This window comes from Alosa sapidissima, chromosome 23, assembly GCF_018492685.1.
Source record: "Alosa sapidissima isolate fAloSap1 chromosome 23, fAloSap1.pri, whole genome shotgun sequence".
Taxonomy (NCBI): Eukaryota; Metazoa; Chordata; class Actinopteri; order Clupeiformes; family Clupeidae; genus Alosa; species Alosa sapidissima.
This window is the reverse complement of record NC_055979.1, coordinates 438,665-451,727: the sequence shown is the minus strand read 5'-3', so window position 1 is coordinate 451,727 and position 13,063 is coordinate 438,665. Positions and strand designations below refer to the sequence as shown.

General features: G+C 39.3%; 1 protein-coding gene across 4 annotated transcripts in view; it reads right to left on the bottom strand.

Moving 5' to 3' along the window:
* The window catches only part of pspc1 (paraspeckle component 1), a 66,830-nt gene that overhangs the window by 26,668 nt on the left and 27,099 nt on the right, over positions 1 to 13,063 (bottom strand). Inside the window, exons 8-9 of one of the 4 annotated variants that reach the window (XM_042080136.1) lie at positions 9,434 to 9,564; positions 4,838 to 5,506 (exon numbers count right to left, since the gene is read on the bottom strand). The exons of 2 other annotated variants lie outside the window; for them this stretch is intronic. In XM_042080136.1, the coding sequence (XP_041936070.1) occupies positions 5,297 to 5,506; positions 9,434 to 9,564 (341 nt within the window). In that variant the 3' untranslated portion in view covers positions 4,838 to 5,296. Of the gene's footprint in view, positions 1 to 4,837; positions 5,507 to 9,433; positions 9,565 to 13,063 lie in introns of those variants that run through there. One more of the 4 variants, XM_042080137.1, reaches the window with a different exon arrangement.

Sequence of the window (13,063 nt, the reverse complement as noted above, 5' to 3'; positions counted from 1 at the left end):
TTGAGAAAATGGTGGCAATTTCACCCCCTAGTTTACCCTGCCTACTGTAATTGAGTGGAAGATATTATAATTTGGGGGACAGGTTTCAACAAGAACAGCTGCACTGTCTGAAGTTAGCCAGGTTTCAACAAGAAACAGAAATAAAAAACAATAATTGATTGCAAAGGTTTTAGTAGTAAGACTGCATATATTTAGTAGACCCATGTTAGCTAAATATGATGAGGTATGGAAAGAATATTTGTTAGGTTTGTAGTAGTACAATTGGCTTTTCTTTTCGCTGTACGTTGGGCAGAAATCAACGTTGGAATAGAATTTTAAGCATATGTCATGCTTTTACATGAAGGAGCTTAGGGCTGTGTTCTTCTGTGTTCAAACCGTTCTCTCTCGCAGCACTACAAACTTTCAAACACAGATTTTGTTTACCGTGCTCGGAGTTTGCAGAGACAGTAAAAGAGGGAGTTTGGTGCTGGGCTGGTGGGTGTCCTATTTCCGCCCACTCACTCGGCACATCAACGGTTAGACCGAGAATTCTCGTTGTGAGTTCGCCACTGGAGCTCCAAGCGGTTTCGTACATGCAGTGCCATTTTATCTTTCTGGTGTCATATGTGGATGTGGCAATATTTTCTAAGTGTCATAAAGCAATCATTTTAAAATCCAAACGTCCCAAATATCCCAAAACTGGATCGAGAATATGAGCGTTCATGATGTAAGACTTTTGAATTATACGCTGAAATCATTACTGTAGAATGTAAGATTGTGCATCACGTTCTCCACAGAAAAAAATCTTCTAGGGTGTTTAAATAATGCTGCAGTGGAAAACAAATACAAGTAGTAAGGCTAACATGTGATAACTTATAACAGCACTTTAAAGAAAGGCCAAGTTATTTTGCCTGTAACTGCAAGACTGCATCTAATTTGTTGAGATTGGGGCTGTTTTAATGAGTCCAAGTGTGTTGTACAAATTATTGTTAATACAAAATGGTATTACAATAAGCAAATACAAGAACAGGAGGAAAGAACACTAAATTCAACGGGACTCATTCACCAACCGTTCTAAGACATTTATTCTTAAAACCCACGTACGCAGCTTTTACGAAGATTCTGAGGTAGGAACAGAATCTACGAACACTCAAGAGCACTCTTGCGTACATTTGAGAACTGACTTGTTTGTGCAAAATAAACGGTTATTGCATTTTCATCATTTCTGCAGGTGTAAAATATAATAAAATATATAGTTGTCATTCTATCATTTATGATATTTTTGAATAAAAATATTAGATTTTTTTTTAATTAAATAAATTAACTATTTCACAAAGCATTAGGGTATTTTAAAGGTATACTATGCAGTTTTATGTATTTCTGACGACTCTAGAGCTCCCCATAGAGTCGTAATATAATTATATTTTACTTTGTCGTTGTAAATAGCCTACTTCTTGTGGCTTGTTCCCCCTGTGTACAATGACAAGAGGGCTGTATTAAGGTCAAGCGCCACTACAAGGTGAAACAGCATATTGCTCGATGTCTGCAGTAGGCCTAGTTCTAAATACATGTAGGTTACACAGAATGTTACAAATTAACATTACAGTATCAAATTTGGTGCTTAATATGCTGATACGGCTTCATCTTTTCCCCCGTTAGTGTCACACGGTGGCACATTTCCCGACATTACCTTATCCACAAGGCTACATTGTTAAATAGCGAAAACCCCGTTGCCTTTTTTTTCTCCTCCCCTCTCCTCATGTTATGCTGTATTCTTCCTCAACGCCCTGTCTCCCTGTCCTGTCTACCCCCCTTGTCATATTATATGTATGTTTGTGTAATGTATGGACAGGTTGATGGTTCATTTCGCTGGTTACTTTGTGACTATGTGACAATAAAGGCCTACTACTACTACTACTATACCCCCCGTCACCCACTTTGGATATTGAAGCTTACCGACTGCGCATCTTCAGTTTTAACTTGACGTGAAGTCATAATCCTAAAGTATAGCCTACTTTGTTTGAATCTGTCCATTTCTTTCCAACTTGACCAAAGTCATCCATATATTTGCACAGATGTCTGCACTATTGTCGAGCAGCATAGTTTATATTCTCCTGTCTCTTTATTCATTTGTAATGGAGGCTGGTATTGTTATGCCAGTCTCTCTACTGTATTCAAAACTGCAGGTGTTACGGTAGGTTTCCACACAGCGAAACACCTCGTGAATTTCGGCCAGTGAAATTTCACCTCGGGGGCGTGACGGCCAAACCGCTAACCTTTTGACTGCAGTGTCTAGCCAGTGGTGGGAAGCTAGCTAATTAGGCTAATCAGCTAGTTCAAACGTTTAAGTACTTAATGAAGATATCCAGGGGTCTTTATGCCTCGACTAAGTTGATGTTGCCTATAAACAACAATTCATGTTCATAGAAACAACAAGGTCAATAAGACATAATATATTTCATACCTGTGTTGCAGCATGTAGCCTAGCTGTCTAGCTAGGTTTACAATGCAATCCAATGTCCTAACATACTAGCAGTTCACTTGTCAGCTAGCTAAAACGTTTGAATGTTTAAACTAACATATATAGTGGTCTATTTAGTGGTGTATGTGCTCTGACTAAGTTTGTGTGGCATATAAACCGCAATTCGTGTTGATACAAGTGCCAATGTTCGTGTAGAAACATTTTAATCACATACAAATTTTCATGTTACAACTCAAGTAGTCTCCGCCATCTTGGTCAGACTTTTTTGTAACTCCCGCCTCCAAACACAAACACGCGGACCTGATTGGTTCTCGAATGGTCCTCATTTAAATAAAGTTAAACTTTTGCCAACTTTGTTTCGCCTGCCTCGGCGATTCGCTCTCATTTCGCCCAACTAGGGTGAATTATGTCTCCATTCAACCTCAATGAGAGTGACGCGAAATTTCGGTGTGTGGAAACCCACCGTAAGTCTACAGCTTCGTTAGCATAGATAAATTGATATTATGAGACGCAGCTGCCATTGAAATTTTCTTTCTCAACAGTGAATTTTTAAATTATGAATCTACACAGCTCAATCACGTCTTGACTCTTTATAAACAAACCTCAAAACAAAAGTGAAATTTCATAGAGTCAATTCTTTGTTAGGCTATATGATGACACACCTAGGCTGTTTTTATTTTAAATAAATCATACCTTTCATAAGGCCGCCTTGATTTTGAACTTGCTCGCTGTGGGTGTGACAGGGTTGTGTATCGTTTGGGTTTTATCCGATTCTGGTGCTAAATCAATACTTTTGTATGTCAAGTGCCGATGCCAAAACGGTGCCTGAACCAGTACTTTGTTTTTACAATAAAAATCCACATTGTTATCCAATGTCGTTACTACCATCTGCACCAGTTACGTATTGGCAATGGGTTTTGGTGCCCAACCCTAGACAGAAGTGGGAATGGGAGAATATGCGGAACTCAAAAGTGCGTAACTGAAGCGCGCGTTTAGTGTACAATATATGGTAGAAATAAAAGCTGGTGCCTCAGCCTTAATTTGTGTTCACAAGACCCTGTAGTATCGTGCCCTTTTATGGGGATTGACAGGATGTTTACCTATGTTAATTAAGAATTGGTACAACCTGTCAACTTAAGAAATGGGATTCAGCATGATAAGAATGAAACATTTCTGAGGTTTAAGAACACCTTCATGAATCTGCTTAAGAGATTTTGTGGGACCTTCTGAAGAACAAAGTAATTTCTTAGGTGAATGAGGCCTAATGACTTTAACCTTTGGAATGTAAGAACTCAATTGACCTGTTGCTAAGTGCCACCCTAGAACACAGATGAGCAATGGCAGTACAGCCTCAACAGACTCTGACATCAGTTCGAACAACTCCATAGGAAACAACAGGGAGGAAGCATAATATTACAAATTAATGGTTATTTATGGAGTTTATTTCCTCAAAAAACCCAGACGGATAACAATGGTCAAACGTTGTGCATGGGGGACGTGTAATACCGATAGCCGGTAACCCGAGTGGCTAGTAAACGGGGTATATTTCATCAACAGTAGCCTACAGGACGTCTCTCGCATTTGCAACAGCTCGACGTAATGTAGGCTACTAGGCCAACAACGTGGGCACAGTAACCAGGTTCCCTGTTAAATCCCAAGATGAAAATGCTCATTAGCCAACTACTATATTCTTACTACATTGAATGTTAATGTAGCCTAACACTCAGTCTCAATCTTCAACTAGCTAGCTAGCTAGCATTAACGTCAGTGGTTTTTGCACGGTGATCTGGCTACTCGCCTCCACTTTAAGCGTGTCACCTTGTATACATTTTAAAGTTTTGAATATACCCCTCCATATCATAATTAAGTCCCTTTTGATTGCTTCTGGAGGAAATTAAACCAGTTATCAATCAAAACGTCCTCAAAGCCTGCTTTCATATACTATCAGCTGCCATTCTCCATAATGTATTTCTAATCAAGTCTGGTATGTTTGTCCGAGTTTCACACTGTAACAATGGGGGCGGGGCTTAGCGACAGGTCAATTACAAGTTTAGTTTTGTCCAATCTGATGCATCAAGACATTTTAACATTTACTAGCCAGTCCTGTTTTCGGTAAGTATTATGACTACCTTCCAATTGTCAAGGGATTGGTTTTAGATCTAAAAGTATCTGTCTTACAGTAATGGTTTGTTGATGTAGTAGAAACAACTCAATCAAGTGTGTAAAACCTCTTCATTCACATACTACAGAGACATTAAAAAGACCAAAAAGTGATTTTCATTTCAACATCCGATTCTGAAATGATAGTAGACAAATAACAAGATGGATAAGTTGTTTCAAGGTTTAAGGAGTTTGTAAATAGCAGTGTACAAAGCACACATTTGAAAATGGGTTTATTGTACATACCACTGAACTGAACAAAATGCATTTCATTTCAACTGTAATAAAGCATGCAAGAAACACAATAAAGCTAACGACCAATTAAGAAAACATCACAGTATGGATATCTATGGAAGAAAAAAAAATACTCAACATTACAATGCGGGTTTTATAATAGTAAAATGTATTCACAGTTGTCTTTGGGTGCTTCAGGGCACTTCAAAATGACGTAGGGTTGCAAGGGTGGCTCATGCTAAACTTCCTGATGAGTATTAGGCACATAAAAAAGCAAACAAAGATTGTACAACATGGGCCAAGCTTGATGTACCGCAGTAGGACAACAACTACAGAGAAATATGACCCCATTCCCCACCCCATAGTGAAAACCTGGGTATGTACAAGAATTTAACAAAACAAAAAAACGGAAAAATATTGTGGGCAATAATTATATAAAATTTAAAATCTACGGCGTTTGTTGTTGGGGCCATCAAAGTTGCCTCCAACTGGGTTTCCTCGGCCAAAAGCACCTGGTCCCCCAACCCCACCTATTGCACCAGCCCCTCCAACCACTGCTTGCTGCTGCTGCTGGGGTGAGTCCACCCCTGGCCGTCCGCCCATGGGGGACACCATCTGAGGAGGACCACCCTGGGGGAACCGCTCATTGCGCTACATTTATAGTGCCAGCCAGGGTCCAGTTGATTGATTTTATGATTGGTGTAAAGGTCAAGAGTAGATGAGAGTTCCAAATGGTCATATCATATGTTTGCAGAGTTGGTGTGTCCAGTTTATTTGTTTAAAAAGATGTTCCCAAGTGTTGAGGATAGTCAAAGGCAGTAGAGTCGCCATCAGAAGTAATCAAGGGAGGAAAAGATAATTAAATTAGTTACAAGAACATGAGGCTTCTCTGGAGTCAAAATGATAACACTGACAATTTTAAGGGCTTAATAGAAGACAGTGGTGCCAAACATACTAGAAGGTCCACAAAGGTAATTTGGTATTGGGTGATGTAAAATCTCAACCAAATTTCTGGCATGTTTCCACACCACTGATGCCGAGAAAAAAAAGATTTTCCACAGTGCTCTATAAAAAGAACAGAGGAGTCATTTGTCAAGACTGCATGTGCACAATAGCTGACTGACAAACTTTAACACAAGGCTCTTTCAGAGCTATGCATCATGCATAAAATAAACCCCCAAATGTGCATGCATTGTCAAGGTAACAAGTTTTTCATAACAGTCATAATGTACCAGTACAGTGCTGGTGATCACTGATAGTGCTAGCTGTTGGCTGTGAATATTTCATTTCTTTAGATGGTTATCGACAGCATGTATGTTTACATCTTTAGATGGTTATCGACAGCATACATGTTCTTATTATACTTAAAGGGATATTCCACCATTTGGGGAAATACACTCATTTTCCACCTCCCCTCGAGTTAAACTGTTGAGTTTTACCTTTCCCCAGTTGATCCAGCCGTTTTCTGAGTCTGACAGTAACACTTTTAGCTCCAGCTCATTGAATCAGATTAGACCGTTAGCTTATAGGAGAGATGCTATGCGTTAATGTCACCGCCTGACAATCAGTCAGCCTGGTGGAAGCCCATGTCGCTTTGAATTAAAGCATCTGCAAAATACCAGTCGACTTAAGTTATGTGTCCTCACAATAGTATATGATATATAATTGTGGTATGATACATACAACAATATTTTGCATTGAAGCATTATGCTGTTTGTAAATCTCCCATTATCCAAAACCAGAAACAGCCTATTCTTGTTCTAAAGGAAGATACTGCGATGTTGGCAAATGACTCCTCAAAATGCACAGAGGTAACAAATGCAAATAATATTGTACAATGTATACAATGCAAAATGCTATTTATTCAGTTTTATGTTAGTTAAACTCCTGTAAACCTATAGACATTGCAAGATATACTGGAATATTTTGAGTAAAGACAAAAAATAAAGTAGTATATTGAAGCACAGGCACACACAGACACACCCTAAATCTTTTTCTTTCTATTTTTTGGAGGGGGGGGGGGGGGGGGGGGGTTCTTATTCCATTCCACAATTACACCTATGTTTAATGGATTTGTTGAAAATATAAACAGCTTTGGAAAAATTAAGAGACCTTGTATATACACACACACACACACAAACACAAACACACCAGTGGCAGTTGCTGCTCTTTGGAATAGGGGAAGCTCTGATAAAAATGGCCAATTATCTATTATTAAATTAATATTATTAAGGTGTCATATTGTTCTTTGGGGGCAAAAGTTATCCCGAAAGCCAGATTAGAACAAACATTATAGAGTTCTGAGACATGGCAGCTGGCTTTGCTACATTTTACCAGTTCACTTTGTGGGCAGTTTAAATAGGCTATTTGGCAGCCTACTAGAGTTCAATTAACACCATCAATTGGCTTTTAAAAAAAATATTAGCATAAGTAAACATTAGCATAATGTAACCAGGCTACACAGTTATATAACTAGCTGGCTGGCTACAACTTAGCTTAAATAGACAACTGAAACAAAAGCAAGTCAAACTCAGTAACTCGATATTTATGTTTCAATTTTGGGACGTTTGTCAAATAAACATCCATCTTTTCTGCACTGAGATCAGCCCACTCTGTAGTGCCACTGAAAGTCCAGTGAAGCCGAGTGTCTATGGGGTTTTTGATGGATCGTGTTGTCACAGCAATGTAATTTGGGCGGGAAGTGACGATACATGACCGGCGAAACCTTATTGCTGAACAAACTAACCATGAAGTTGAACACATTTTTAACATGTTCTAGTTGGAATAGTAGGCTAATGTAATACAGTAGTATTTGATGAAATTTTCTGTGATATTTTAAAGGAAGCTGAGCTTCCCCTGTAGTCTTAAAGCAATCGCCTCTGACACACACACACACACACACACACACACGTAGGGGGGGCTATGCAATCCGTACATTTTTAAAGCTGCAGTTGGCAAGTCTGACAGATTGAGGGGATGGCCAAAATGTTTTAATGTTTCAACTCTCATGCCCCTCCCCCACTACCACCGAACACCAACAATAACAGTCTCCATCAGTCTCCGTTCTAAACTGATCCTTTCCTGTCTGCCAAGATACATTCAAACTACCCCCATAACAGTCATATTTGAAGGCAGCATTTATGTATCCTCATAATTCTGTGTGGCAGCTCACTCATTCAACTGCAAAATGGCAACAAAGATGTCAGACCAAATGCTGCTTACAATGTTTTATTATCTGCTTACCAAGCAAATTATTTCTTTGGCTTTTTCTTGCTTACGTTTTCTGAAACTATCCAATAGATTGCCTATGTCCCGCCCTTTGCAGTTGACCACAATGGGACAAATTTTCATGTAAAGGAAGTTGCGGTTTGACTTGTAACTACTGAATTACAGCATTGTGAAAGTTCGTAATTACAACGACTACAAACCCATCAATCGCACAAGTGACGTTAGCTTGAAGCTGCTATATGAAGGTAAAGGATGTCTTTAAGAGCTAATACAGTTTACGAGTTAAGTTAAAGGAGAATTCCGGTGTGATATTGACCTAAAGTGTATTGAAACATGATACCTAGTGTGAACGTATGTCTCATAGCCCATCTCGACTTGTCCCCTGCACTCCAAAATCTGGCGCTAGTTAGCCGATGCTACCAACAACTTTTTCAGTAGTGGTGCTTCGGCATCGGGCTAGCCATGCAAATAAATCACTGTTTTACACCCATTTACGAGGCTCAATGTATCTCCACACTTCATTGGTAGACTTCCGAGGGCCCTGACATTTAAAACGAGACATTGAGAACTTTGAAAAAGCACTGGTAGTTTACTTACAAGACGATTTATACAGACAGTATCTTCACGAAGTTTAACGTTTGCAGCCATCTTGAATTTAGTCACGATAAGTCGAGCAACGAGTAAGAATGAACAGGTATGATAAGGGATCAGATTCCAAAAATAATTCAGTGGAAATGCATGGATTCCAGTTAGCAGCAACTGGAATCCATGCATTTCCACTGAATTATTTTCAAGATGGCTGCAAACGTTAAACTTCGTGAAGATACTGTCTGTATAAATCGTCTTGTAAGTAAACTACCAGTGCTTTTTCAAAGTTCTCAATGTCTCGTTTTAAATGTCAGGGCCCTCGGAAGTCTACCAATGAAGTGTGGAGATACATTGAGCCTCGTAAATGGGTGTAAAACAGTGATTTATTTGCATGGCTAGCCCGATGCCGAAGCACCACTATTGAAAAAGATGTTGGTAGCATCGGCTAACTAGCGCCAGATTTTGGAGTGCAGGGGACAAGCCGAGATGGGCTATGAGACATACGTTCACACTCGGTATCATGTTTCGATACACTTTAGGTCAATATCACACCGGAATTCTCCTTTAAGATGTGTTCATTTCCACAGGGTTAATATGTCAATTTAACTATAATCTACTAGACTGACAGATTTAACTGTATCTTACTCTAAAAATGGTAAAATCGGTAGGGCACATGGTACACACAAACACACACACACACACAACATTACAAATGGCATAGAAGACTTGGTTTGAGATCAAACTTGTACTCAAATACTTTACCATCACTCCATTATCAGGCATCAGTGGTGTTCCCTCAGGCCCCATGGCTCCACCCCGGCCCGGCATCCCCATACCCAGCATTTGAGAGGGCGCCTGGTTACCACCCGCAGCTGCACCAGAGTTATAAGCATCTACGCAAGATAATGCATGGCGGATTTTGACTTGACTTGGCCACCAATTCAAGAGTAATAAATCAGGTGAGAAAATGCATTGCGAGAGTGTGTTCAATGATTGGATAGGCTGAGTGAGGCATCACAGCATAGTTAACAATAGACTTAGTGAAGATGGTTTGGGACAAAAATCCACTGAATATCATCCAATTTTAATTTTTTGTTATATTTGAGACTGCACAGCACCTTTTTGGCATGTTGATGACTAAAATATAGAAGGGACAGACATGTACAGGTAGATATAGAAGAGAGAACAATCACATAACATTTTCTGGCAAGAATAGATTTCAAGCCTATGCAAAAATGTCATGAGAAAAAAACTGATCGATAGCCCGGGAGTTCATGTATCCACAGCTGCATAAATTAGCAGAACAACTGCAGCCAGCATCAAAGTCTACGGTACTAATGGCTCTCAAGTCTCACGCATCGACTGTGTGAGACACACGTCTTTGCATACCCAGAATGTAATGCTACAATTCGATTATTAAATACAAGTTGAACTGAAGACGGAATCCGTTCATTTTGTAGGCTACAGTTTGCTGGTTAGCCTACACATACAGATAACTTGGGCTAAGCATAGTGTTTCAAAATGAGACAATGCTCTACATCAAAACGAGCTACGTTCAAATTCATGTTGGCATGGAATGTTTTATTTGTCAAAGAATAACTGAACGACCAAACTCACTAGCCTACTACGCACGCCTGTTAGAGACATACTGAAACTAAGTAACTTAAACAATAAAACTGAGAAGGAGGGGATAATAACCTACTGTTAAATTGCATAAAACACATAAGCTACAAAAGTGAATAAACATGGCCTTATCACCACATAACCCTAATGGACTAATTATTTGTTTGAGATGTTTGAGTTTGATTGAGTCTGTTTAAAAAATGTTTTACCATCCACTGTTCATATGTTCATACTTTAGGAATGGAGAGGGGTTTGTATTGTGTTAAAAAACATTCTCAATGTATAAATTGACCGTTAGCAAAAGCCACGCTCCCATAGTTATTGTTGCTATGCCCGTCAAACTCAGACCAGAGTTGACTAGAACTTCAATGGTAGCTGTAAGACTGTCTGTAAAAATTACAGCCGAAGAGGCTCTTTTAGAGAGTCACGGACCTGATTTCATTTGGAATCCATCGAAAGACTCCAGTATGACATGGAGACACATGTATAAAAATGTATAGCTAGCTTTGTTGGGTGACAAACGGGAGGCGAGTGTAATTCACTGATATTAATATCTCTGTGCTAGATAGACTTGCATGCATGTTGGGGTACTACATTTAACAATTATTTACAACCAGCTTTTCAAAATAACAGTTGCAATGTGCAATTTTAACAAAGACCATACAAACTATACAACACTATACAAATATTTAAAAATATTTGTGCTAAAAAGTGCTAAACAACATCAACTGCAACAAGAAAACAACAACTGCAACAAGAACATTGAATTAATGTGTGCAATTTTAACAAACACTATACAAACTATACAACACTTGCACTGCAAAAGAAAGTGCAAAACATTTTCAAAATGTGCAAAAAAACAATTCAAGGACTTATGGTAATTGCACTCTACAAGTGGACCGTTTATGCTTATTTTCATGCAGACTGTCAGACTGTTGCCCTGCAGCCTGTTCCGCAAGTCTGTTTTGATCTATACATGGAGAGAGTGAATAAAGTTTAGATTATTTTCTACATTTGTGTAATATTTACAATTTTGAATTAGAATGTTTGGTGAACGATGATAGATAGTGCGATGACCTTCATACCGGTCCTCAAATTATTGCCGTGATTCTATTTAGCCTATAGCCGGGCCTCGGATAATAGCCGGGGATGTGGCCGATTTGGACAAATAAAGGCTGGCCCCCAAATACAAGCCGGGGTAATAATTGCCTACCAGTAGGGATATCAGTCCACAAGCAATAGAAGACATTGTTTTTATTTAACTCCATGAAATAAAAGAGCTCTTCTTAATATTTTATATTGTTGATTGGTTTAATACTGTTGCCAATGTCGTTGTCCTACACCATGGGTCTCCACACGTCGCTCTAAATATACCAGTCGCTTGCCGCCCCCTTCTAATGCCTTCTACTTAATCAACGCACCAGACTGGTAGCGCGACAACGTGACGTCAAAATGACGTAGATCTTGCTGGCGCGCCAGGATTGAAGCCAGGATTGAAGCCAGGTAGCGCGAGGTAGCACACCACTCATTTTTTTTCAGACAAGCGCGACAAGGCGGAAACAGGAAGAGGGACTAGTTCGAGGGCAAGTTGCAGTGTTTTGTTACAGTCGTGAATTTTTAATAGTTTGCTGGATAAGTTAACAAAGTTACCAGTGAGAGTTGCAACACATGGAATTAAGATGAACAAATAGAAACGATTTATTTTCAAACAAAGGATATCTATTAAGGCCTAAACAAAATCTCTTTTCACTTCAGGAAATTACACAAACTCAGCCAGCTGCTAGCTAGCTAGCCAGCTAACTAAACTGTTTAAATTATTAAAATTTAAACAGTTAGAAAGTATCTATCTATATATCCATCCATCCATCCATCCATCCATCCATCTATGCACACACCTTGAAAACTAGATGATAATGATGATGGTAGTTTGAAGTACCATCACAGAGGCTAGCTAGGTAGCTACTAGTGTTTCTTACTGAGGCTTCTTCAGCTGTGTAACGTAGTTAGCGTTAGTCGTTATTGCAACTAGTGTCGCGACCACCACGCGCGAGTATAAATGGTTACGGCGTTTCTGTGACGTCACATTGTCGCGCTACTGGTCGGGTGCATCGAGTATGTGGGACGTTTAAGCTTGCCAGAGGCTGAAGCAGTAGGCTACTACATTTAAACACAATTGTTGCCGCGAGGCATTGAAGCCTACAAATTTAATTTAAAAAAAAACATTAATTTAGGCTACCGTAGGCCTACTTGGCTACGGAATAAGGTTTCCACTACAGCACAGCGCACGTTCAATGAATGAATGAAAGCGACTGCCTGTCTCGCAATAAACAGCGGGAGGAAATCCCGACACTCTTTCAACTCCATAAAACTTAAATGTGAACCACCCCCCTGCTTTTGATAACCTACCGGTATGCCGCTCCAAACAAAACGCATGTCTCACAATAAAACGCATGTAAGAAATAAATACCTGCCCCAGATAAAGGCCTGTGCTTTGCACTGCCTAAATAAAAGAACCCAGACATAAGTTGAGGATTAATCAGCCATTTAAACGTGCCATTCTTCCAATTCATGGCACGTTTTTTATTATAATTTTTTTTAAATGTGTTCTGCAGTACACAGTACAGAGTAACACGGCGGATATCGCTCATATACATTTTTTTTTTGACAATGTAAAGTATAAGTATAAGTATATATACTCTTCTGATCCCGTGAGGTCTCTGCATTTATCCCAATCCCCAAATTAGTGAAACACACAGCACACAGTGAGGT